Source organism: Phyllobates terribilis, unplaced genomic scaffold (assembly GCF_046119375.1).
Source record: "Phyllobates terribilis strain yellow unplaced genomic scaffold, ASM4611937v1 Scaffold_2__4_contigs__length_985480577, whole genome shotgun sequence".
In the NCBI taxonomy this organism is placed as follows: domain Eukaryota; kingdom Metazoa; phylum Chordata; class Amphibia; order Anura; family Dendrobatidae; genus Phyllobates; species Phyllobates terribilis.
The window spans coordinates 16,909,044-16,936,370 of record NW_027362762.1 but is presented as its reverse complement, the minus strand read 5'-3'; the positions used below and the strand labels follow the sequence as shown (position 1 = coordinate 16,936,370).

Below are 27,327 nucleotides of genomic sequence, written 5' to 3'. Positions count from 1 at the left end.
TGTCTGGATTATTAGGGGGAGGGACAGGAGGTGTCTAGATTATTAGGTGGAGGTACAGGAGGTGTCTGGATTATTAGGGGGAGGTACAGGAGGTGTCTGGATTATTAGGAGGAGGTACAGGGGGTGTCTGGATTATTTGGAGGAGGTACAGGAGGTGTCTGGATTATTAGGAGGAGGTACTAGAGGTGTCTGGGTTATTAGGGGGAGGTACAGGAGGTGTCTGGATTATTAGGGGGAGGTACAGGAGGTGTCTGGATTATTAGGGGGAGGTACAGGAGGTGTCTGGATTATTAGGGGGAGGTACAGGGGGTGTCTGGATTATTAGGAGGAGGTGCAGGGGCTGTCTGGATTATTAGGAGGAGGTACAGGGGCTGTCTGGATTATTAGGAGGAGGTACAGGGGGTGTCTGGATTATTAGGAGGAGGTACAGGAGGTGTCTGGATTATTAGGTGGAGGTACAGGAGGTGTCTGGATTATTAGGAGGAGGTACAGGGGTGTCTGGATTATTAGGGGAAGGTACGGGGGGTGTCTGGATTATTAGGGGGAGGTACAGGGGTGTCTGGATTATTAGGGGGAGTTACAGGAGGTGTCTGGATTATTAGGGGGAGTTACAGGAAGTGTCTGGATTATTAGGAGGGTGTACAGGAGGTGTCTGGATTATTAGGAGGAGGTACAGGAGGTGTCTGAATTATTAAGGGGAGGTACAGCAGGTGTCTTGGTTATTAGGTGGAGGTACAGGTGTCTGGATTATTAGGAGGAGGTACAGGGGTGTCTGGATTATTAAGAGGAGGTACAGGGGTGTCTGGATTATTAGGGGGAGTTACAGGAGGTGTCTGGATTATTAGGGGGAGGTACAGGAGGTGTCTGGATTATTAGGAGGAGGTACAGGAGGTGTCTGGATTATTAGGAAGAGGTACAGGAGGTGTCTGGATTATTAGGGAGAGGTACAGGAGGTGTCTGGATTATTAGGTGTAGGTACAGGAGGTGTCTGGATTTTTAGGGGGAGGTACAGGAAGTGTCTGGATTATTAAGGGGAGCTACAGGAGGTGTCTGGATTATTAGGGGGAGTTACAGGAGGTGTCTGGATTATTAGGAGGAGGTACAGGAGGTGTCTGGGTTATTAGGAGGAGGTACAGGAGGTGTCTGGATTATTAGGAGGAGGTACAGGAGGTGTCTGGGTTATTAGGAGGAGGTACAGGAGGTGTCTGGATTATTAGGAGGAGGTACAGGAGGTGTCTGGGTTATTAGGAGGAGGTACAGGAGGTGTCTGGATTATTAGGAGGAGGGACAGGAGGTGTCTGGATTATTAGGGGGAGGGACAGGAGGTGTCTGGATTATTAGGGGGAGGGACAGGAGGTGTCTGGATTATTAGGGGGAGGTACAGGAGGTGTCTGGATTATTAGGGGGAGGTACAGGGGGTTTCTGGATTATTAGGAGGTACAGGAGGTGTCTGGATTATTAGGGGGAGGTACAGGGAGTGTCTGGATTATTAGGAGGAGGTACAGGAGGTGTCTGGATTATTAGGAGGAAGTACAGGAGGTGTCTGGATTATTAGGGGGAGGTACAGGAGGTGTCTGGATTATTAGGGGGAGGTACAGGGTGGGTCTGGATTATTAGGAGGAGGTACAGGGGGTGTTTGGATTATTAGGGGAGGTACAGGAGGTGTCTGGATTATTAGGAGAAGTTACAGCTGGTGTCTGGATTATTAGGGGGAGGTACAGGGTGGGTCTGCATTATTAGGAGGAGGTACAGGGGGTGTCTGGATTATTAGGGGGAGGTATAGGAGGTGTCTGGGTTATTAGGGGGAGGTACAGGAGGTGTCTGGATTATTAGGGGGAGGTACAGGGGTGTCTGGATTATTAGGAGGAGGTACAGGAGGTGTCTGGATTATTAGGAGGAGGTACAGGGGGTGTCTGGATTATTAGGGGGAGGTACAGGGTGGGTCTGGATTATTGGGAGGAGGTACAGGGGGTGTCTGGATTATTAGGGGGAGGTATAGGAGGTGTCTGGGTTATTAGGGGGAGGTATAGGAGGTGTCTGGGTTATTAGGGGGAGGTACAGGAGATGTCTGGATTATTAGAAGGAGGTACAGGAGATGTCTGGATTATTAGGAGCAGGTACATGAGGTGTCTGGATTATTAGGGGGAGGTACAGGGGGTGTCTGGATTATTAGGAGGAGGTGCAGGGGGTGTCTGGATTATTAGGAGGAGGTACAGGGGTGTCTGGATTATTAGGAGGAGGTACAGGAGATGTCTGGATTATTAGGAGCAGGTACATGAGGTGTCTGGATTATTAGGGTGAGGTACATGGGGTGTCTGGATTATTAGGAGGAGGTACAGGGGGTGTCTGGATTATTAGGGGGAGGTACAGGGGGTGTCTGGATTATTAGGGGGAGGTACAGGGGGTGTCTGGATTATTAGGGGGAGGTACAGGGGGTGTCTGGATTATTAGGAGGAGGTACAGGGGGGTGTCTGGATTATTAGGGGGAGGTACAGGGGGTGTCTGGATTATTAGGGGGAGGTACAGGGGGTGTCTGGATTATTAGGAGGTACAGGGGTGTCTGGATTATTAGGAGGAGGTACAGGAGGTGTCTGGATTATTAGGGGGAGGTACAGGGGGTGTCTGGATTATTAGGGGGAGGTACAGGGGGTGTCTGGATTATTAGGAGGAGGTACAGGGTGTCTGGGTTATTAGGAGGAGGTACAGGGGGTGTCTGGATTATTAGGGGGAGGTACAGGAGGTGTCTGGATTATTAGGAGGAGGTACAGGGGGTGTCTGGATTATTAGGGGGAGGTACAGGGGTGTCTGGATTATTAGGAGGAGGTACAGGGGGTGTCTGGATTATTAGGGGGAGGTACAGGGGGTGTCTGGATTATTAGGAGGAGGTTCAGGGGGTGTCTGGATTATAAGGGGGAGGTACATGGGGTGTCTGGATTATTAGGAGGAGGTACAGGGGGTGTCTGGATTATTAGGAGCAGGTACAGGAGGTGTCTGGATTATTAGGAGGAGGTACAGGGGGTGTCTGGATTATTAGGGGGAGGTACAGGGGGTGTCTGGATTATTAGGGGGAGGTACAGGGGGTGTCTAGATTATTATGGGGAGGTACAGGGGGTGTCTGGATTATAAGTGGGAGGTACAGGGGGTGTCTGGATTATTAGGAGGAGGTACAGGAGGTGTCTGGATTGTTAGGGGGAGGTACAGGGGGTGTCTGGATTATTAGGGGGAGGTACAGGGGGTGTCTGGATTATTAGGGGGAGGTACAGGGGGTGTCTGTATTATTAGGAGGAGGTACAGGGGGGTGTCTGGATTATTAGGGGGAGGTGTCTGGATTATTAGGGGGGGTACAGGGGGTGTCTGGATTATTAGGGGGAGGTGCCTGGATTATTAGGGGGAGGTACAGGAGGTGTCTGGATTATTAGGGGGAGGTACAGGGGGTGTCTGGATTATTAGGAGAAGGTACAGGAGGTGTCTGGATTATTAGGTGGAGGTACAGGAGGTGTCTGGATTATTAGGGGGAGGTACAGGAGGTGCCTGGATTATTAGGAGAAGGTACAGGAGGTGTCTGGATTTTTAGGAGGAGCTACAGGAGGTGTCTGGATTATTAGGAGGAGGTACAGGAGGTGTCTGGATTATTAGGGGGAGGTACAGGGGGTGCCTGGATTATTAAGAGGAGGTACAGGAGGTGTGGATTATTAGGAGGAGGTACAGGGGGTGTCTGGATTATTAGGGGGAGGTACAGGGGTGTCTGGATTATTAGGAGGCGGTACAGGTGGTGTCTGGATTATTAGGAGGAGGTACAGGGGGTGTCTGTATTATTAGGGGGAGCTACAGGGGGTGTCTGGATTATTAGGAGAAGGTATACGAGGTGTCTGGGTTATTAGGAGGAGGTACAGGAGGTGTCTGGATTATTAGGGGGAGGTACAGGAGGTGTCTGGATTATTAGGACGAGGTACAGGAGGTGTCTGGATTATTAGGAGGAGGTACAGGGGGTGTCTGGATTATTAGGGGGAGGTACAGGGGGTGTCTGGATTATTAGGAGGAGGTACAGGGGTGTCTGGATTATTAGGAGGAGGTACAGGAGGTGTCTGGATTATTAGGGGGAGGTACAGGGGGTGTCTGGATTATTAGGAGGAGGTACAGGGGGTGTCTGGATTATTAGGGGGAGGTACAGGGGGTGTCTGGATTATTAGGAGGAGGTACAGGGGGTGTCTGGATTATTAGGAGGAGGTACAGGGGGTGTCTGGATTATTAGGGGGAGGTACAGGGGGTGTCTGGATTATTAGGAGGAGGTACAGGGGTGTCTGGATTATTAGGAGGAGGTACAGGAGGTGTCTGGATTATTAGGGGGAGGTACAGGGGGTGTCTGGATCATTAGGAGGAGGTACAGGGGGTGTCTGGATTATTAGGACGAGGTACAGGGGGTGTCTGGATTATTAGGAGCAGGTACAGGAGGTGTCTGGATTATTAGGTGGAGGTACAGGAGGTGTCTGGATTATTAGGGGAAGGTACAGGGGGTGTCTGGATTATTAGGGGGAGGTACAGGGGGTGTCTGGATTATTAGGGGGAGGTACAGGGGGTGTCTGGATTATAAGGGGGAGGTACAGGGGGTGTCTGGATTATTAGGAGGAGGTACAGGAGGTGTCTGGATTATTAGGAGGAGGTACAGGAGGTGTCTGGATTATTAGGAGGAGGTACAGGGGGTGTCTGGATTATTAGGGGGAGGTACAGGAGGTGTCTGGATTATTAGGGGGAGGTACAGGAGGTGTCTGGATTATTAGGGGGAGGTACAGGGGGTGTCTGGATTATTAGGGGGAGGTACATGGGGTGTCTGGATTATTAGGAGGAGGTACAGGGGTGTCTGGATTATTAGGAGGATGTACAGGAGGTGTCTGGATTATTAGGAGGAGGTACAGGAGGTGTCTGGATTATTAGGAGGAGGTACAGGGGTGTCTGGATTATTAGGGGGAGGTACAGGGGGTGTCTGGATTATTAGGAGGAGGTACAGGGGTGTCTGGATTATTAGGAGGAGGTACAGGGGTGTCTGGATTATTAGGAGGAGGTACAGGAGGTGTCTGGATTATTAAAAGGAGGTACAGGGGTGTCTGGATTATTAGGGGGAGGTACAGGGGGTGTCTGGATTATTACGAGGAGGTACAGGGGTGTCTGGATTATTAGGAGGAGGTACAGGAGGTGTCTGGATTATTAGGAGGAGGTACAGGAGGTGTCTGGATTATTAGGATGAGGTACAGGAGGTGTCTGGATTATTAGGAGGAGGTACAGGGGTGTCTGGATTATTATGGGGAGGTACAGGGGGTGTCTGGATTATAAGGGGGAGGTACAGGGGTGTCTGGATTATTATTAGGAGGTACAGGGGGTGTCTGGATTATTAGGAGGAGGTACAGGGGTTGTCTGGATTATTAGGGGGAGGTACAGGGGGTGTCTGGATTATTACGGGGAGGTACAGGAGGTGTCTGGATTATTAGGGGGAGGTACAGGGGGTGTCTGGATTATTAGGAGGAGGTACAGGGGGTTTCTGGATTATTAGGAGGAGGTTCAGGAGGTGTCTGGATTATTAGGAGGAGGTACAGGGGGTGTCTGGATTATTAGGGGGAGGTACAGGGGGTGTCTGGATTATTAGGGGGAGGTACAGGGGGTGTCTGGATTATTAGTAGGAGGTACAGGGGTGTCTGGATTATTAGGGGGAGGTACAGGGGGTGTCTGGATTATTAGGAGGAGGTACAGGGGGTGTCTGGATTATTAGGAGGAGGTACAGGAGGTGTCTGGATTATTAGGGGGAGGTACAGGGGTGTCTGGATTATTAGGGGGAGGTACAGGAGGTGTCTGGATTATTAGTAGGAGGTACAGGGGGTGTCTGGATTATTAGGGGGAGGTACAGGGGGTTTCTGGATTATTAGGATGAGTTACAGGAGGTGTCTGGATTATTAGGAGGAGGTACAGGGGGTGTCTGGATTATTAGGGGGAGGTACAGGGGGTGTCTGGATTATTAGGGGGAGGTACAGGAGGTGTCTGCATTATTAGGGGGAGGTACAAGCGGTGTCTGGATTATTAGGAGGAGGTACAGGAGGTGTCTGGATTATTAGGGGGAGGTACAGGGGTGTCTGGATTATTAGGAGGAGGTACAGGGGGTGTCTGGATTATTAGGAGGAGGTACAGGAGGTGTCTGGATTATTAGGGGGAGGTACAGGGGGTGTCTGGATTATTAGGGGGAGGTACAGGGGGTGTCTGGATTATTAGGAGGAGGTACAGGGGGGTGTCTGGATTATTAGGGGGAGGTGTCTGGATTATTAGGGGGGTACAGGGGGTGTCTGGATTATTAGGGGGAGGTGTCTGGATTATTAGGGGGAGGTACAGGGCGTGTCTGGATTATTAGGGGGAGGTGTCTGTATTATTAGGGGGGTACAGGGGGTGTCTGGATTATTAGGGGGAGGTGTCTGGATTATTAGGGGGGTACAGGGGGTGTCTGGATTATTAGGGGGAGGTATCTGGATTATTAGGGGGAGGTACAGGGGGTGTCTGGATTATTAGGGGGAGGTGTCTGTATTATTAGGGGGGTACAGGGGGTGTCTGGATTATTAGGGGGAGGTGTCTGGATTATTAGGGGGAGGTACAGGGGGTGTCTGGATTATTAGGGGGAGGTGTCTGGATTATTAGGGGGAGGTACAGGGGTGTCTGGATTATTAGGGCGAGGTGTCTGGATTATTAGGGGGGGTACAGGGGGTGTCTGGATTATTGGGCTGTTTCTGGGCTATGGAGCTGGCAGCGGAGCAGACTTGGCAGCTGCTCTGGACTCACTGTCGCCCCCTCTCTTCCCTCAGGAATACGACGGGGAGAGGAATGAAGCCGGTGAGAGACACGGACACGGGAAAGCGCGACTTCCGAATGGGGACACGTATGACGGGCTGTACGAGGGCGGCCGGCGGCACGGCCTGGTGGGCACGTTAACCCCGTAACCCCCGGTGTATGCAGGTTGTGTCCTTGACTGATGACTCTTTCCTCTCCGCAGGGGACGTATCGCTTTAAGAATGGCGCACGCTACATAGGAGAATATTACCAGAACCGCAAGCACGGGGCCGGGACCTTCCTGTATCCGGACGGGTCCAAATATGAAGGTAACGGATCTGCACAGGGGAGTGAGGGTGACGAGCGGTCACAGCTGCTGCGGAACCTGCCAGAAGATTCTGCGGTCTCCGCCCATCGGCCCCTTCTGCGGTCTCCGCCCATCGGCCCCTTCTGCGGTCTCCGCCCATCGGCCCCTTCTGCGGTCTCCGCCCATCGGCCCCTTCTGCGGTCTCCGCCCATCGGCCCCTTCTGCCGTCTCCGCCCATCGGCCCCTTCTGCGGTCTCCGTCCATCGGCCCCTTCTGCGATCTCCGTCCATCGGCCCCTTCTGCGATCTCCGTCCATCGGCCTCTTCTGCGGTCTCCGCCCATCGCCCCTTCTGCGGTCTCCGTCCATCGGCCCCTTCTGCGATCTCCGTCCATCGGCCCCTTCTGCGGTCTCCGTCCATCAGCCTCTTCTGCGGTCTCCGTCCATCGGCCTCTTCTGCGGTCTCCGCCCATCGCCCCTTCTGCCGTCTCCGTCCATCGCCCCTTCTGCGGTCTCCGCCCATCGGCCCCTTCTGCCGTCTCCGCCCATCGGCCCCTTCTGCGGTCTCCGCCCATCGGCCCCTTCTGCCGTCTCCGTCCATCGGCCCCTTCTGCGGTCTCCGTCCATCGGCCTCTTCTGCGGTCTCCGTCCATCGGCCTCTTCTGCGGTCTCCGCCCATCGCCCCTTCTGCGGCCTCCGTCCATCGCCCCTTCTGCGGTCTCCGCCCATCGGCCCCTTCTGCCGTCTCCGCCCATCGGCCCCTTCTGCGGTCTCCGTCCATCGGCCCCTTCTGCGGTCTCCGTCCATCGCCCCTTCTGCGGTCTCCGTCCATCGGCCTCTTCTGCGGTCTCCGTCCATCTGCCTCTTCTGCAGTCTCCGTCCATCGGCCTCTTCTGCGGTCTCCGTCCATCGCCCCTTCTGCGGTCTCCGTCCATCGGCCCCTTCTGCGGTCTCCGTCCATCTGCCTCTTCTGCGGTCTCCGTCCATCGGCCCCTTCTGCCGTCTCCACCCATCGGCCCCTTTAATGGTTTCCCACCTGCGACCCTCCAGGTGTTGGGATGTTGGAAGTTGTAGTTTCCAATCAGCTGATCAGCCACGGCTCAGACCCCACTGAGTTAACCCATTCAACCCCATTACTGCTGATTGCTGACCCTGGTGGTCTTCCCTTGCAGGTGACTGGGTGGATGATCAGCGACAGGGCCAGGGTGTGTACACGTACGCCAACGGAGACACCTACAGCGGAGACTGGCTCGCCCACCAGAGGTATGAGGGGGTCCTGGTGTAAAGTCACTGATATGGCTGTAGGGGGTCAGGGTAAATTAAAAAGTTGATCATATTGGGGTAAATCAGCGCTTATGACAGTGGGAGCCAAACTCTCAAATGAAGCGATGGAAGTGGGGGCAACTTAAAATTCTCCACTCATTTATGTATCGTGGGATTAAAATAAGGGAGAATACGGAGAAGGATGGATCTAAATATTCAAAGTAAATTCCAAAACAGAATTGCAGCTTGGTGTAAGTTGCCCCCGTCGGTGATGGGGAGAAGCAATCTAATTAGGATGACCCTCATCCACAGTTAATGTACCTGCTGCATAATGCACCAATATGGCTTCTCTTAGAAGTTTTCTATAAAGTTAATAGAATTTTTAGAGACTTAATTTGTAATAGAAAGGTGCCAAGGATAAAACTTGAGACCCTGCAGAGACCAAAGGGGGATGGAGGAGTTGCCGTTCCTGACCCACTGGTGTATTATGTTTCCTCACCATTACAGCATTTGTGGGGGTGGGAGAGCCCGGACCTCCCATCCTCATCGGCTAGAATGATTGGGCATGTACTAGGAGAAAGCAACCTCGTGAAGGCCCTGGAAGGAGGAAGATTAAGGAATGACGAGCTACTGGGAGGAACAAGCAGAGGGGTTCATCAAATATGGTCTAAAGTTAAAAAGATGATGGGCATGGTGGGATACTCAAAATACCCCGATGGAATAATTCTATCCAGAATTCGTTAAGATTGGAGGGGTTTGGTCAATGGCAAAGACTGGGACTTTCTAAGATGGTACAATTAGTCAAGGATGGCCGGTTTAAGTCCTTCCAGGAGTTCCAAAATGAGTTTGGGGTCTCCAGCAAGGGATTTATAAAATGGTTGTGAGACTATTATTCAAGGGAGAGGAATGGCTTTCTTGGACACCGTGGTGGGGAAGGGGTCAACGAGAGGGGTAATCTCGCTCCATTATAAATGTCTAATGGAACAGGTCCTCGTAGTAATCTTAAAACTAAACAGGAGCAAGACCCGGGAAGACACACGGGAAGATATCTTACAGTCCATACCACTAGTGTCGACAAGCGAGGGGCAAAAACTTTGGCCATACTGTCTGATTCATAGAGTATATGATACCCCTTTGTGCTTACACAATTTTGGTTACAAAAACGACTCAACCTGTTGTAGGTGGGGTAATCCTGATGAATCTGGAACTACCCTAAAGTTAGGCGAATCTGGAGGGAGATTCGAGATCTTGTGTCCAAGGTGTTTGGATGTGAGATTCCCCAGGATCCTTTTGTGTGTCTATTGGGATATGTAAATGGCTACCAGCTGAAGAGGCCATCAGATATCCTCCGTCTACTATACCAGGCCAGGAAGCCCAGAGCTTCACACTAGGAAGACCATGGACCTCCAGACATAAAAGAATATATCCCTGAATTCAGCCATATACTTAGAGTAGAGAGATCTGTATACCAGAGAAGGGGGAACCTCTTAAATGTGAAACATTGTGGGCACCTTGGATTCTCCGGGTCCCCAGAGCCGTAACTACAACCGGGGAAACCGGGGCACTGCCCCAGGGCCCCAACCACCCAAGGGGCCCCAAACTGATGGTAAAAAAATTTCCAAACATATTCACTGAATATTTAACTTCTAAAACTTGCATCATAAAGAACAAAATCTATTAAAGGTCTTGCGGAAGGTGGTGAAGCCTGTGTGCTGTATACAACAATGCGTAGCAGCTTCACCACGTTCCGCACAACCTCTAGTGATTGAAATGTTGAGGGGCCCCACTATGAAGTTTTGCCCCGGGGCCCCGAAGTTTATAGTTACGGCACTGCGGGCCCCTATGACATTAACATGGTCAAGAAGGCGGCTAGCGACTGCATTGATATATCAGATTTGATTGTAATATTAATGTAATGACTCCAGCTAATTGATAATAAGTAGCTAAATGAACCGTGCATGTTAATAAATAAGGGAGAGATAGAAAGTGACCAACACATCTGATCCGTAATAAAATAAATCCTTTTATTGCATGAGAAGCAAAGTTTTACAATGTGAAGAAATTGGCAATGTCTATAAACTGTTTCTCCCCTTTAAGGTCGAAAGAGCCGGCGGGAAGGGGTGGGAGTTGGGGGGGAATTGAAAGGATGTGATCGTCAACTTACCTGTTCAAGTTGAAAATGTTTAAATAAAAATTATTTGATTTAAAAAACATAAAAAACAAAACTTGATCATAATTCTCATCATCTAACGTCCAGATAGCAAAACTGAGTCACCTTGCAGTACCAGCCTCCACCTCCATTCACAAGGGCAGAATTCGTATTGACTCCAGTGCAACAGCGCCCCCAGCACTTCCTGGACGTCTATGAGCTATAGGTGTGCAGCGTCCATGGCGGGAGGGGAGCGAATGTTGATGATGGAGGAGGCTGGCCCAGTGGGCAGGACAGCAGCGGTGATATATGGGGTCCGGTGCAGGGTGGTCCCTGCTCCTCATTGGCCGGGTCTCCTCTGGATAAAGCTTTTGCTCTGTCCCCGGCCCCCCAAAATGTATAACTGGGCTCCCGCTCTTCTTGTTCAGGCACGGGCAGGGGGTCTACACCTATGTGGACACCGGATCCAAGTACATGGGCACCTGGGTGAGCGGTAAACAGGACGGGGCCGGAGAGCTGGTCCATCACCATCACCGCTACCAGGGCAAGTTCTCTAAGAACACGGTGAGTGACACCGCCCATCTCGCTGAGGGTTTGTTACAGTGTCAGTGAGGTCTCCCACCTTACTGGACGTCATCGTCACTGACAGCGAGCAGAGATCTGGAGGATGGAGATGAATGAACCTGCCGTGTCTGGAGGTTACACCCTGACTTCTGTCGCCCGAGACCCTGCGGCCGCCATTGTCCCCGGACGTCTCTCACCTCCTCGGTCTCACCTCCTCGGTCTCACCACCTCCATCTCACCTCCTCGGCCTCACCTCCTCCGTCTCACCTCCTCGGCCTCACCTCCTCGGCCTCACCTCCTCCGTCTCACCTCCTCGGCCTCACCTCCTCCGCCTCACCTCCTCCGTCTCACCTCCTCGGCCTCACCTCCTCGGCCTCACCTCCTCCGCCTCACCTCCTCCGTCTCACCTCCTCGGCCTCACCTCCTCGGCCTCACCTCCTCCGTCTCACCTCCTCCGTCTCACCTCCTCCGCCTCACCTCCTCCGTCTCACCTCCTCCGTCTCACCTCCTCCGTCTCACCTCCTCGGCCTCACCTCCTCCGTCTCACCTCCTCGGCCTCACCTCCTCCGTCTCACCTCCTCCGTCTCACCTCCTCGGCCTCACCTCCTCCGTCTCACCTCCTCCGTCTCACCTCCTCCGTCTCACCTCCTCCGTCTCACCTCCTCGGCCTCACCTCCTCGGCCTCACCTCCTCGGCCTCACCTCCTCCGTCTCACCTCCTCCGTCTCACCTCCTCGGTCTCACCTCCTCGGCCTCACCTCCTCCGTCTCACCTCCTCCGTCTCACCTCCTCCGTCTCACCTCCTCGGCCTCACCTCCTCGGCCTCACCTCCTTCGTCTCACCTCCTCCGTTTTTTCACAGGTTTTGGGACCTGGAAAATACATATTTGACATCGGCTGCGAACAACACGGATCCTACACACAGACGGAGCAGGTGAGAGCAGAGCACCGGGCAGCACCACCACATCCCCGATAATGGTGTGACCGGGGGCAGAGCGGGTGAGAGCAGAGCACCGGGCGGCACCCCACATCCCCGACACTGGTGTGACCGGGGGCGGAGCAGGTGAGAGCGGAGCGTCGGGCAGCACCACCACATCCCCGATACTGGTGTGACTGGGGGCGGAGCAGGTGAGAGCGGAGCACCGGGCAGCACCACCACATACCCGATACTGGTGTGACCGGGGGCGGAGCGGGTGAGAGCGGAGCGTCGAGCAGCACCACCACATACCCGATACTGATGTGACCGGGGGCGGCGCAGGTGAGAGCGGAGCGTCCGGCAGCACCACCACATCCCCGATACTGGTGTGAGAGGGGGCAGAGCACCGGGCAGCACCGCCACATCCCCGATACTGGTGTGACCGGGGGTGGAGCGGGTGAGAGCGGAGCGTCGGGCAGCACCACCACATCCCCGATACTGGTGTGACCAGGGGCGGAGCGGGTGAGAGCAGAGCACCGGGCAGCACCACCACTTCCCCGATACTGGTGTGACCGGGGGCGGAGCCGGTGAGAGCAGAGCACCGGGCAGCACCGCCACATCCCCGATACTGGTGTGACCGGGGGCGGAGCCGGTGAGAGCAGAGCACCGGGCAGCACCACCACATCCCCGATACTGGTGTGACCGGGGACGGAGCGGGTGAGAGCGGAGCGTCGAGCAGCACCACCACATCCCCGATACTGGTGTGACCGGGGGCAGCGCAGGTGAGAGCGGAGCGTCCGGCAGCACCACCACATCCCCAATACTGGTGTGACCGGGGGCGGAGCAGGTGAGAGCGGAGCACCGGGCAGCACCGCCACATCCCCGATACTGGTGTGACCGGGGGCGGAGCGGGTGAGAGTGGAGCGTCGGGCAGCACCGCCACATCCCCGATACTGATGTGACCGGGGGCAGAGCAGGTGAGAGCAGAGCACCGGGCAGCACCACCACATCCCCGATACTGGTGTGACCGGGGGCAGAGCGGGTGAGAGCAGAGCACCGGGCAGCACCGCCACATCCCCGATACTGATGTGACCGGGGGCAGAGCGGGTGAGAGCAGAGCACCGGGCAGCACCGCTACATCCCCGATACTGGTGTGACCAGGGGCGGAGCAGGTGAGAGCAGAGCACCGGGCAGCACCGCCACATCCCCGATACTGGTGTGACCGGGGACGGAGCGGGTGAGAGCAGAGCACCGGGCAGCACCGCCACATCCCCGATACTGGTGTGACCAGGGGCGGAGCAGGTGAGAGCAGAGCACCGGGAAGCACCGCCACATCCCCGATACTGGTGTGACCGGGGGCGGAGCGGGTGAGAGCGGAGCGTCGGACAGCACCTCCACATCCCCGATACTGGTGTGACCGGGGGCGGAGCGGGTGAGAGCGGAGCGTCAGGCAGCACCGCCACATCCCCATTACTGGTGTGACCGGGGGCGGAGCAGATGAGAGCGGAGCACCGGGCAGCACCACCACATACCCGATACTGGTGTGACCGGGGGTGGAGCGGGTGAGAGCGGAGCGTCGGACAGCACCGCCACATCCCCGATACTGGTGTGACCGGGGGCAGAGCAGGTGAGAGCAGAGCACCGGGCAGCACCGCAATATCCCCAATACTGGTGTGACCGGGGACGGAGCGGGTGAGAGCGGAGCGTCGAGCAGCACCACCACATCCCCGATACTGGTGTGACCGGGGGCGGCGCAGGTGAGAGCGGAGCGTCCGGCAGCACCACCACATCCCCGATACTGGTGTGAGAGGGGGCAGAGCACCGGGCAGCACCGCCACATCACCGATACTGGTGTGACCGGGGGCGGAGCGGGTGAGAGCGGAGCGTCGGGCAGCACCACCACATCCCCGATACTGGTGTGACCGGGGACAGAGCGGGTGAGAGCGGAGCGTCGAGCAGCACCACCACATCCCCGATACTGGTGTGACCGGGGGCGGAGCAGGTGAGAGCGGAGCACCGGGCAGCACCGCCACATCCCCGATACTGGTGTGACCGGGGGCGGAGCAGGTGAGAGCGGAGCGTCGGGCAGCACCGCCACATCCCTGATACTGATGTGACCGGGGGCAGAGCAGGTGAGAGCGGAGCGTCGGGCAGCACCGCCACATCCCCGATACTGATGTGACCGGGGGCAGAGCAGGTGAGAGCAGAGCACCGGGCAGCACCACCACATCCCCGATACTGGTGTGACCGGGGGCAGAGCGGGTGAGAGCGGAGCGTCGGGCAGCACCACCACATCCCCGATACTGGTGTGACCGGGGACAGAGCGGGTGAGAGCGGAGCGTCGAGCAGCACCACCACATCCCCGATACTGGTGTGACCGGGGGCAGCGCAGGTGAGAGCGGAGCGTCCGGCAGCACCACCACATCCCCGATACTGGTGTGACCGGGGGCGGAGCAGGTGAGAGCGGAGCACCGGGCAGCACCGCCACATCCCCGATACTGGTGTGACCGGGGGCGGAGCAGGTGAGAGCGGAGCGTCGGGCAGCACCGCCACATCCCTGATACTGATGTGACCGGGGGCAGAGCAGGTGAGAGCGGAGCGTCGGGCAGCACCGCCACATCCCCGATACTGATGTGACCGGGGGCAGAGCAGGTGAGAGCAGAGCACCGGGCAGCACCACCACATCCCCGATACTGGTGTGACCGGGGGCAGAGCGGGTGAGAGCAGAGCACCGGGCAGCACCGCCACATCCCCGATACTGATGTGACCGGGGGCAGAGCGGGTGAGAGCAGAGCACCGGGCAGCACCGCTACATCCCCGATACTGGTGTGACCGGGGGCGGAGCAGGTGAGAGCAGAACACCGGGCAGCACCGCCACATCCCCGATACTGGTGTGACCGGGGGCGGAGCAGGTGAGAGCAGAGCACCGGGCAGCACCGCCACATCCCCGATACTGGTGTGACCGGGGGCGGAGCAGGTGAGAGCAGAGCACCGGGCAGCACCGCCACATCCCCGATACTGGTGTGACCGGGGGCGGAGCAGGTGAGAGCAGAGCACCGGGCGGCACCCCACATCCCCGATACTGGTGTGACCGGGGGCGGAGCAGGTGAGAGCAGAGCACCGGGAAGCACCACCACATCCCCATTACTGGTGTGACCGGGGGCGGAGCAGGTGAGAGCAGAGCACCGGGCAGCACCACCACATCCCCATTACTGGTGTGACCGGGGGCGGAGCGGGTGAGAGCGGAGCGTCGGACAGCACCTCCACATCCCCGATACTGGTGTGACCGGGGGCGGAGCGGGTGAGAGCGGAGCGTCGGACAGCACCACCACATCCCCGATACTGGTGTGACCAGGGGCGGAGCAGGTGAGAGCAGAGCACCGGGCAGCACCGCCACATCCTTGATACTGGTGTGACCGGGGGCAGAGCACCGGGCAGCACCTCCACATCCTTGATACTGGTGTGACCGGGGGCAGAGCACCGGGCAGCACCGCCACATCTCTGATACTGGTGTGACCGGGGCGGAGCGGGTGAGAGCGGAGCGAACATAAGCGGCCGCACAGAGCCCGGACCGGAGCCCCATCCAACATCACGGAGACTGTGAGCCCGGCCTCCCCCCAACTTCAGGGTCTGACCCCACAAATGCTCTTCTGGATGAAGGGACAAAATTCCCACAAAGGTGGACGTGGGAGGGGCACATACTTTTTACCATGTAGTGTATGCCTGCAGCTCTTGGTGTGACATACACAGCGGCCACGAGCTGGTAGCAGGGGAAGTGTGACATGGGCCGGGGGGGGAGTGTGACGAGGGTCCGGGGAGAGTGCGACGAGGGGCCAAGGGAAGTGGGACGAGGTTCCGGGGAGAATGTGACGAAGGTTTGGGGGGGGTGACGAGGGTCCGGAGGGAGTGTGACGAGGGGCTGAGGGGAGTGTGACGAGGGTCCGGGGGAAGTGTGACGAGGGTTCGGGGGAGGGGGGGTGACGAGGGTTCGGGGGGGGAATGTGACGAGGGTTCGAGGTGGGGGGGGAGTGACGAGAGTCCAGGGGGAGTGTGACGAGGGTTCGGGGGAGGCTGACGAGGATCTGGGGGGAGTGTGATGAGGGTTCGGGGGGGGTGACGAGGGTCCAGGGGGAGTGTGACGAGCGTCCACGGGGAGTGTAACGAGGGTCCGGGGGAGGTTGGCGAGGGTCTGGGGGGATGTGACGATGGTCTTGGAAGAGGGAGTGGTGTGTGACGATGTTCCGGGGAGGGGGTGACGAGGGTCTGGGGCCTTGCGCCCCTCTTGGTGCCGGATTCTGATGGTTTCTTCCCTTCTCCCCCTCTGGTTCTGATGAACCTTCTGTTGTTCTCGGTGTTGTCTCCACATTGTGACCGCAGCAGCCTGATCCCGGCCGGGGCAGAGCGGGGGCTCCCCCCGTCCCAGCATACAAGGACCCCCCTGTAATCGAGGGCTCGGTGCTGATCGCGGCCTCTGCTGTATCCCAGGTCCTTGGTGTGCAGTGATTGTGCATGCGGTTCATGGAGTGTGGTGCATGCTGAGGGGCCGGTCACTGCCGGGGCCCGACACATGGGGGCCGCATATCAGGCTAAACTACAGAACTCACATTAGTAAAAACACTAAATTTGAGCTTGGTTTAAGTTGGTACAAGCAACCCATAAATGCATGTTCACAATGGCCGTGAATCAGAAAAAAACCTAAAAGAAGCCAAATGAACATAAACCCTGCTGGAAATAAATAAAAAACAAAAGTGCATTTGAATAAAATAAGGTGCCAACTTACACCAAGCTCAAATTTAGTGTTTTTTCTTAGTATTTTTTGCATTCTGTTCAGATCAGGGTGCGGCCTCCCTTCCTAGGGTTGGATAATACATTTATATAGCTTCCCTTGGCTGGTGTCCACAGCTTCGGACCCGGTCCTATCCCGAATGGGGTCACCTTGCCGTGGTCGGATGACTTTCATGCTATTTCTGATCAAAAACAGTGTTACTAAGAACCCTAAGTTATATAAATGCATCTAGGGGGTCACCATGGCTTGTGACCCTTATATTATCCTGTTCATCACACAGGAGAAGGAGGAAGAGGAGGAGGACGAGCCGCTGGCGGTGCCCACGACACGCTGGAATCCGGAGAAGATCAGCAGCCTTACCCAGTGGTCGCCAACGACAGTGGTGCAGCCACCCGCCCCAGGTACGGGTGTGTATGTGTATATTTATATATATATATATATATATATACAGTACAGATCAAAAGTTTGGACACACCTTCTCATTTAAAGATTTTTCTATATTTTCATGACTTTGAAAATTGTACATTCACACTGAAGGCATCAAAACTATGAATTACCACATGTGGAATTATATACTTAACAAAAAAGTGTGAAACAACTGAAAATATGTCTTATATTCTAGGTTCTTCACAGTAGCCACCTTTTGCTTTGATGACTGCTTTGCACACTCTTGGCATTCTCTTGATGAGCTTCAAGACGTAGTCACCGGAAATGGTCTTCACTTCACAGGTGTGCCCTGTCAGGTTTAATAAGTGGGATTTCTTGCCTTATAAATGGGGTTGGGACCATCAGTTGTATTGTGCAGAAGTCTGGTGGATACACAGCTGATAGTCCTACTGAATAGACTGTTAGAATTTGTTTTATGGCAAGAAAAAAGCAGCTAAGTAAAAAAAAATGAGTGGTCGTCATTACTTTATTAAATGAAGGTCAGTCAGTCTGAAAAATTGGGACAACTTTGAAAGTGTCCCCAAGTGCAGTTGCAAAAACTATCAAGCGCTACAAAGAAACTGGGTCACATAAAGACCGCCCCAGGAAAGGAAGACCAAGAGTCACCTCTGCTTCTGAGGATAAGTTTATCTGAGTCACCAACCTCAGAAATCGCAGGTTAACAGCAGCTCAGATTAGAGACCAGGTCAATGCCACACAGAGTTCTAGCAGCAGACCCATCTCTACAACAACTGTTAAGAGGAGACTTTGTGCAGCAGGCCTTCATGGTAAAATAGCTGCTAGGAAACCACTGCTAAGGACAGGCAACAAGCAGAAGAGACTTGTTTGGGCTAAAGAACACAAGGAATGGACATTAGACCAGTGGAAATCTGTGCTTTGGTCTGATGAGTCCAAATTTGAGATCTTTGGTTCCAACCACCGTGTCTTTGTGCGAAGCAGAAAAGGTGAACGGATGGACTCTACATGCCTGGTTCCCACCGTGAAGCATGGAGGAGGAGGTGTGATGGTGTGGGGGGGCTTTGCTGGTGACATTGTTGGGGATTTATTCAAAATTGAAGGCATACTGAACCAGCATGGCTACCACAGCATCTTGCAGCGGCATGCTATTCCATCCGGTTTGCGTTTAGTTGGACCATCATGTATTTTTCAACAGGACAATGACCCCAAACACCTCCAGGCTGTGTAAGGGCTATTTGACCAAGAAGGAGAGTGATGGGGGGCTACGCCAGATGACCTGGCCTCCACAGTCACCAGACCTGAACCCAATCGAGATGGTTTGGGGTGAGCTGGACCAAAGAGTGAAGGCAAAAGGGCCAACAAGTGCTAAGCATCTCTGGGAACTCCTTCAAGATTGTTGGAAGACCATTTCCAGTGACTACCTCTTGAAGCTCATCAAGAGAATGCCAAGAGTGTGCAAAGCAGTCATCAAAGCAAAAGGTGGCTACTGTGAAGACCCTAGAATATAAGACATATTTTCAGTGGTTTCACACTTTTTTGTTAAGTATATAATTCCACATGTGGTAATTCATAGTTTTGATGCCTTCAGTGTGAATGTACAATTTTCATAGTCATGAAAATACAGGAAAATCTTTAAATGAGAAGGTGTGTCCAAACTTTTGGTCTGTACTGTATATATATATATATATATATATATATATATATATATATATATATATATATATAGAGCCACCCACCATACATTGCTGAATAGTGGGGTCCGACCTGCGATAACCACAGTGCATGGCCCAGAGTGAAGATCGGAGAAAATGCGGGCACAGACCATAATATAAGGATTAGCAGGTCACAGGGCTTACCCCCAATAGATCACTGCCAGACACTCATTCTGCTGACACCTGTGGAGAGACCCCTCACGTTCCTCTGTCATCCTCCCCTTGCAGTTTTCTCTTTCCTCATCCTCCAGACCCCTCTGTCCTCTCTCTGCAGATTCCCTCGGCCCCACTGTCCTCCTCTCCCTGTAAGTTCCTCTGTCCTCCTCCTCCAGACCACTCTGTCCTCCTTCCCCTGTAGGTTCCTCTGTCCTCCTCCTCCAGACCCCTCTGTCCTCTCTCTGCAGATTCCCTCGGACCCCACTGTCCTCCTCTCCCTGTAAGTTCCTCTGTCCTCCTCCTCCAGACCACTCTGTCCTCCTCTCCCTGTAAGTTCCTCTGTCCTCCTCCTCCAGACCCCTCTGTCCTCTCTCTGCAGATTCCCTCGGACCCCACTGCCCTCCTCTCCCTGTAAGTTCCTCTGTCCTCCTCCTCCAGACCACTCTCTCCTCCTTCCCCTGTAGGTTCCTCTGTCCTCCTCTCTCTGCAGGTTCCCCCGGACCCCTCTATCCTCCTCCTCTCCCTGTAGGTTCCTCTGTCTCTCTTCCTCCGGACCACTCTGTCCTCCTTCCCCTGTAGGTTCCTCTGTCCTCCTCCTCCGGACCACTCTGTCCTCCTTCCCCTGTAGGTTCCTCTGTCCTCGTCCTCCGGACCCCTCTGTCCTTCTTCCCCTGTAGGTTTCTTTGTCCTCCTCCCCTGGAGCCATCTGTCCTCTTTCCCCTCCAGATTCCTCTGTCCTTTTTCTTCCCGTGTAGGTTCCTCTTTCCTCCTCATCCAAACCCTTCTGTCCTCCTTCCCCTGCAGGTTCCTCTGTCCTCTTCCGGACCCCTCTGTCCTCCTCTTTCAGACCCCTCTGTCCTTTTCCCCCTGCAGGTTCGGATGACCTCCTCCTCTGGACCCCTCTGTCCCCCTCCTCTGGACCCCTCTGTCCCCCTCCTCTGGACCCCTCTGTCCCCCTCCTCTGTCCCCCTCCTCTGGACCCCTCTGTCCTCCTCCTCTGGACCACTCTGTCCTCCTCCTCCGGACCCCTCTGTCCTTTTCCCCCTGCAGGTTCGGATGACATCCTCTTCCGGACCACTCTGGCCTCCTCTTCCGAACCCCTCTGTCCTCCTCTTCCGGACCCCTGTGTCCTCCTCTTCCGGACCCCTGTGTCCTCCTCTTCCGGACCCCTCTGTCCTCCTCTTCCACACTCCTCTGTCCTCCTCTTCCAGACTCCTCTGTCCTCCTCCTCCGGACCCCTCTGTCCTCCTCCTCCGGACGCCTCTGTCCTCTTCCCCCTGCAGGTTCGGATAACCTCCTCCTCCAGACCCTTCTGTCCTCCTCCTCTTCCGGACCCCTCTGTCCTTTTCCCCCTGCAGGTTCGGATGACCTCCTCCTCTGGACCCCTCTGTTCTGCTCCCCCTGCAAATTTCTTTGTCCTCCTCCTCTGGACCCCTCTGTCCTCCCCACACCTCTTCCAGACTCATCTATTCACCTCAGGACTCCTCTGTTCCTCTCTGGACTCTACTGTCCTCCTCCAGACTTCTCTGGACTCCTCTGTTCCTCTTAGGTGTACTCTGTTCCTCGGTGTGACTTTGTGTTGTCAGCTGTAGGACGTGGCGGATCTTTGTGGGACGTGGCAGATCTTTGTGCGGGCGGTGGGGCGTGGCGGATCTTTGTGGGACGTGGCAGATCTTTGTGCGGGCGGTGGGGCGTGGCAGATCTTTGTGCGGGCGGTGGGGCGTGGCAGATCTTTGTGCGGTGGTGGGGCGTGGCAGATCTTTGTGCGGGCGGTGGGGCGTGGCAGATCTTTGGGCGGGCGGTGGGGCGTGGCAGATCTTTGTGCGGGCGGTGGGGCGTGGCAGATCTTTGTGCGGGCGGTGGGGCGTGGCAGATCTTTGTGCGGTGGTGGGGCGTGGCAGATCTTTGTGCGGGCGGTGGGGCGTGGCAGATCTTTGTGCGGGCAGTGGGGCGTGGCAGATCTTTGGGCGGGCGGTGGGGCGTGGCAGATCTTTGGGCGGGCAGTGGGGCGTGGCAGATCTTTGTGCGGGTGGTGGGGCGTGGCAGATCTTTGTGCGGGTGGTGGGGCGTGGCAGATCTTTGTGCGGGGGTGGGGCGTGGCAGATCTTTGGGCGGGCGGTGGGGCGTGGCAGATCTTTGGGCGGGCGGTGGGGCGTGGCAGATCTGCGGGCGGTGGGGCGTGGCAGATCTTTGTGCGGGTGGTGGGGCGTGGCAGATCTTTGTGCGGGTGGTGGGGCGTGGCAGATCTTTGGGCGGGGTGTGGCGTGGCTGATTTTTGGGCGGGGTGGGGCTTGGCAGATCTTTGTGCGGGGTGGGGCGTGGTGGATCTTTGTGCGGGGGTGGGGCGTAGCGGATCTTTGTGGGGCTTGGCAGATCTTTGTGCGGGGTGGGGTGTGGCGGATCTTTGAGCGGGGTGGGGCTTGGCAGATCTTTGTGTGGGGTGTGGCGTGGTGGATCTTTGGGCGAAGTGGGGCGTGGCAGATCTTTGTGCGTGGTGGGGCGTGGCAGATCTTTGTGCGTGGTGGGGCGTGGCGGATCTTTGTGCGGGGTGGGGCGTGGCAGATCTTTGTGCGTGTGGTGGGGCGTGGCAGATCTTTGCGTGTGGTGGGGCGTGGCAGATCTTTGTGCGGGGTGGGGCGTGGCGGATCTTTGTGCGGGGTGGGGCGTGGCAGATCTTTGTGTGGGGTGTGGCGTGGTGGATCTTTGGGCGAAGTGGGGCGTGGCAGATCTTTGTGCGTGTGGTGGGGCGTGGCAGATCTTTGTGCGTGTGGTGGGGCGTGGCAGATCTTTGTGCGGGGTGGGGCGTGGCGGATCTTTGTGCGGGGTGGGGCGTGGCAGATCTTTGTGCGGGGGTGGGACGTAGAGGATCTTTGTGGGGCGTGGCAGATCTTTGGGCAGCTGTGGCGGATCTTTGTGGGGGTGGTCTGGACCCTCTCCTGCTGATGACGTCACAGGATGTTCCCCTCTCCTTGCAGTGGTTGGAGAACCTGATGAGGTCACAGGATCTGACTCCGCCCCCCTGGACGCTGCCGCCCACCCTGAAGATCAGAGCGCAGAGACGACCGAGGGTCCGGATCAGGAGGAGTCGTCTGGATCAGTCACTGCGGAGCCGGCCCCCGAGGAGCACGAAGAAGGTGAGAGGTCCGCTGGCCGATACCTCCTCAGCCCCTCACTGGGGTCACAAGTAAGACGATGACGGATTGACAGGACAGTGGGGGTAATAGTGGAAGCACCACAGCTGAGGTAATAAATGTGGCAGTGACTCCGGCAGTGGTGACGGGTCCCGGCTGTTCTGTGGTGACGGGTCCCGGCTGTTCTGTGGTGACGGGTCCCGGCTGTTCTGTGGTGACGGGTTCCGGCTGTTCTGTGGTGACGGGTTCTGGCTGTTCTGTGATGACGGGTTCCGGCTGTTCTGTGGTGACGGGTCCCGGCTGTTCTGTGGTGACGGGTTCCGGCTGTTCTGTCGTGACTGGTCCCGGCTGTTCTGTGGTGATTGGTCCCGGCTCTTCTGTGGTGACGGGTTCTGGCTGTTCTGTCGTGACTGGTCCCGGCTGTTCTGTGGTGATTGGTCCCGGCTCTTCTGTGGTGACGGGTTCTGGCTGTTCTATGGTGACTGGTCCCGGCTGTTCTGTGGTGACGGGTTCTGGCTGTTCTATGGTGACTGGTCCCGGCTGTTCTGTGGTGACGGGTTCTGGCTGTTCTGTGGTGATTGGTCCCGGCTGTTCTGTGGTGACGGGTCCCGGCTGTTCTGTGGTGACGGGTCCCGGCTGTTCTATGGTGATTGGTCCCGGCTCTTCTGTGGTGACTGGTCCCGGCTGTTCTGTGGTGACGGGTTCTGGCTGTTCTGTGGTGACGGGTCCCGGCTGTTCTGTGGTGACGGGTCCCGGCTCTTCTGTGGTGACGGGTCCCGGCTGTTCTATGGTGATTGGTCCCGGCTCTTCTGTGGTGACTGGTCCCGGCTCTTCTGTGGTGACTGGTCCCGGCTGTTCTATGGTGATGGGTCCCGGCTCTTCTATGGTGACGGGTCCCGGCTCTTCTGTGGTGATTGGTCCCGGCTGTTCTGTGGTGATTGGTCCCGGCTGTTCTGTGGTGACTGGTCCCGGCTCTTCTGTGGTGACGGGTCCCGGCTGTTCTGTGGTGATTGGTCCCGGCTCTTCTGTGGTGACTGGTCCCGGCTGTTCTGTGGTGATTGGTCCCGGCTGTTCTGTGGTGACGGGTCCCGGCTCTTCTGTGGTGATGGGTCCCGGCTGTTCTATGGTGACGGGTCCCGGCTGTTCTGTAGTGACTGGTCCCGGCTGTTCTGTGGTGACGGGTCCCGGCTGTTCTGTGGTGACGGGTCCCGGCTGTTCTGTGGTGACGGGTCCCGGCTGTTCTGTGGTGACGGGTCCCGGCTCTTCTGTGGTGACGGGTCCCGGCTGTTCTGTGATGATTGGTCCCGGCTGTTCTATGGTGACGGGTCCCGGCTTTTCTATGGTGACGGGTTCCGGCTGTTCTGTGGTGACGGGTTCCGGCTGTTCTGTGATGACGGGTTCCGGCTCTTCTGTGGTGACCGGTCCCGGCTCTTCTGTGGTGACCGGTCCCGGCTCTTCTGTGGTGACGGGTCTGTTCTGTGGTGACGGGTTCCGGCTGTTCGGTGGTGACGGGTCTGTTCTGTGGTGACGGGTCCCGGCTGTTCTGTGGTGACGGGTCCCGGCTGTTCGGTGGTGACGGGTCTGTTCTATGGTGACGGGTCCCGGCTGTTCTGTAGTGACGGGTCTGTTCTGTGGTGACGGGTTCCGGCTGTTCGGTGGTGACGGGTCTGTTCTATGGTGACGGGTCTGTTCTGTGGTGACGGGTCCCGGCTGTTCTGTGGTGACGGGTCCCGGCTGTTCTGTGGTGATGGGTCTGTTCTGTGGTGACGGGTCCCGGCTGTTCTGTGGTGACGGGTTCCGGCTGTTCGGTGGTGACTGGTCCCGGCTGTTCTGTGGTGACGGGTCTGTTCTATGGTGACGGGTCCCGGCTGTTCTGTGGTGATTGGTCCCGGCTGTTCTGTGGTGATTGGTCCCGGCTGTTCTGTGGTGATTGGTCCCGGCTGTTCTGTGGTGATTGGTCCCGGCTGTTCTATAGTGACGGGTCCCGGCTGTTCTGTGGTGACGGGTCCCGGCTGTTCTGTGGTGACTGGTCCCGGCTGTTCTGTGGTGACTGGTCCCGGCTCTTCTGTGGTGACGGGTCCCGGCTCTTCTGTGGTGACGGGTCCCGGCTGTTCTATGGTGACGGGTCCCGGCTGTTCTGTGGTGACGGGTCCCGGCTGTTCTGTGGTGACTGGTCCCGGCTCTTCTGTGGTGACGGGTCCCGGCTCTTCTGTGGTGACGGGTCCCGGCTGTTCTATGGTGACGGGTCCCGGCTGTTCTGTGGTGATTGGTCCCGGCTGTTCTGTGGTGACGGGTTCCGGCTGTTCTGTGGTGACGGGTTCCGGCTGTTCTGTGGTGACGGGTCCCGGCTGTTCTGTGGTGACGGGTCCCGGCTGTTCTGTGGTGACGGGTCCCGGCTGTTCTGTGGTGATTGGTCCCGGCTGTTCTATGGTGACGGGTCCCGGCTGTTCTGTGGTGACGGGTTCCGGCTGTTCTGTGGTGACGGGTTCCGGCTGTTCTGTGGTGACGGGTTCCGGCTGTTCTGTGGTGACTGGTCCCGGCTGTTCTATGGTGATTGGTCCCGGCTGTTCGGTGGTGACGGGTCTGTTCTATGGTGACGGGTCCCGGCTGTTCTGTGGTGACGGGTCTGTTCTGTGGTGACGGGTCCCGGCTCTTCTGTGGTGACGGGTCCCGGCTGTTCTGTGGTGATTGGTCCCGGCTGTTCTATGGTGATTGGTCCCGGCTGTTCGGTGGTGACGGGTCTGTTCTATGGTGACGGGTCCCGGCTGTTCTGTGGTGACGGGTGTGTTCTGTGGTGACGGGTTCCGGCTGTTCGGTGGTGACGGGTCTGTTCTGTGGTGACGGGTCCCGGCTGTTCTGTGGTGACGGGTCCCGGCTGTTCTGTGGTGACGGGTCTGTTCTATGGTGACGGGTCCCGGCTGTTCTGTGGTGATGGGTCTGTTCTGTGGTGACGGGTCCCGGCTGTTCTGTGGTGACTGGTCCTGGCTGCTCTGTGGTGACTGGTCCCGGCTGTTCTGTGGTGATTGGTCCCGGCTGTTCTGTGGTGACTGGTCCCGGCTCTTCTGTGGTGATTGGTCCCGGCTGTTCTGTGGTGACGGGTCTGTTCTGTGGTGACGGGTTCCGGCTGTTCGGTGGTGACGGGTCTGTTCTGTGGTGACGGGTCCCGGCTGTTCTGTGGTGACGGGTCCCGGCTGTTCTGTGGTGACGGGTCTGTTCTATGGTGACGGGTCCCGGCTGTTCTGTGGTGATGGGTCTGTTCTGTGGTGACGGGTCCCGGCTGTTCTGTGGTGACGGGTCCTGGCTACTCTGTGGTGACTGGTCCCGGCTGTTCTGTGGTGATTGGTCCCGGCTGTTCTGTGGTGACGGGTCCTGGCTGCTCTGTGGTGACGGGTTCCGGCTGTTCTGTGGTGACGGGTCCTGGCTGCTCTGTGGTGATTGGTCCCGGCTCTTCTGTGATGACGGGTTCCGGCTGTTCTGTGGTGATTGGTCCCGGCTGTTCTGTGGTGACGGGTCTGTTCTGTGGTGACGGGTTCCGGCTGTTCTGTGGTGATGGGTCTGTTCTGTGGTGACGGGTCCCGGCTGTTCTGTGGTGACGGGTTCCGGCTGTTCTGTGGTGATGGGTCTGTTCTGTGGTGACGGGTCCCGGCTGTTCTGTGGTGACGGGTCTGTTCTATGGTGACGGGTCCCGGCTGTTCTGTGGTGACGGGTCTGTTCTGTGGTGATTGGTCCCGGCTGCTCTGTGGTGACTGGTCCCGGCTGTTCTGTGGTGACGGGTCCCGGCTGTTCTGTGGTGATTGGTCCCGGCTGTTCTGTGGTGATTGGTCCCGGCTGTTCTGTGGTGACTGGTCCCGGCTGCTCTGTGGTGATTGGTCCCGGCTGTTCTGTGGTGACTGGTCCCGGCTGTTCTGTGGTGATTGGTCCTGGCTGTTCTGTGGTGATTGGTCCCGGCTGTTCTGTGGTGATTGGTCCCGGCTCTTCTGTGGTGACGGGTCCTGGCTGCTCTGTGGTGATTGGTCCCGGCTGTTCTGTGGTGACTGGTCCCGGCTGTTCTGTGGTGATTGGTCCCGGCTGTTCTGTGGTGACTGGTCCCGGCTGTTCTGTGGTGATTGGTCCCGGCTGCTCTGTGGTGATTGGTCCCGGCTCTTCTGTGGTGACGGGTCCTGGCTGCTCTGTGGTGACTGGTCCCGGCTGTTCTGTGGTGATTGGTCCCGGCTGCTCTGTGGTGATTGGTCCCGGCTCTTCTGTGGTGACGGGTCCCGGCTGTTCTGTGGTGACTGGTCCCGGCTGTTCTGTGGTGACGGGTCCCGGCTGTTCTGTGGTGATTGGTCCCGGCTGTTCTGTGATGACGGGTCCCGGCTGCTCTGTGGTGATGGGTTCTGGCTGTTCTGTGATGACGGGTCCCGGCTGTTCTGTGGTGACGGGTCCCGGCTGTTCTGTGGTGACGGGTCTGTTCTGTGGTGACGGGTCCCGGCTGTTCTGTGGTGACGGGTCTGTTCTGTGGTGACGGGTCCCGGCTGTTCTGTGGTGACGGGTCTGTTCTATGGTGACTGGTCCCGGCTGTTCTGTGGTGATTGGTCCCGGCTGTTCTGTGATGACGGGTCCCGGCTGTTCTGTGGTGACGGGTCCCGGCTGTTCTGTGGTGATGGGTTCCGGCTGTTCTGTGGTGACGGGTCCCGGCTGTTCTGTGGTGATGGGTTCCGGCTGTTCTGTGGTGACGGGTCCCGGCTGTTCTGTGGTGATGGGTTCCGGCTGTTCTATGGTGACGGGTCCCGGCTGTTCTGTGGTGACGGGTCTGTTCTGTGGTGACGGGTCCCGGCTGTTCTGTGGTGACGGGTCTGTTCTATGGTGACGGGTCCCGGCTGTTCTGTGGTGATGGGTCTGTTCTGTGGTGACGGGTCCCGGCTGTTCTGTGGTGATGGGTCTGTTCTGTGGTGACGGGTCCCGGCTGTTCTGTGGTGACGGGTCCCGGCTGTTCTGTGGTGACTGGTCCCGGCTGTTCTGTGGTGATTGGTCCCGGCTGTTCTGTGGTGATTGGTCCCGGCTCTTTTGTGGTGACGGGTTCCGGCTGTTCTATGGTGACTGGTCCCGGCTGTTCTGTGGTGATTGGTCCCGGCTGTTCTGTGGTGACGGGTCCCGGCTGT

The 27,327-nt window shown here is 56.9% G+C and overlaps 1 protein-coding gene across 1 annotated transcript in view; it reads left to right on the top strand.

Annotated features, from left to right (window-relative positions):
• The window catches only part of RSPH1 (radial spoke head component 1), a 59,924-nt gene that overhangs the window by 31,356 nt on the left and 1,241 nt on the right, over positions 1–27,327 (top strand). The window contains exons 2-8 of the mRNA XM_073669508.1: positions 6,837–6,950; positions 7,025–7,130; positions 8,279–8,369; positions 10,947–11,082; positions 11,943–12,014; positions 17,063–17,183; positions 22,031–22,189. Of these exons, the coding sequence (XP_073525609.1) occupies positions 6,837–6,950; positions 7,025–7,130; positions 8,279–8,369; positions 10,947–11,082; positions 11,943–12,014; positions 17,063–17,183; positions 22,031–22,189 (799 nt within the window). The remainder of the gene's footprint in view (positions 1–6,836; positions 6,951–7,024; positions 7,131–8,278; positions 8,370–10,946; positions 11,083–11,942; positions 12,015–17,062; positions 17,184–22,030; positions 22,190–27,327) is intronic.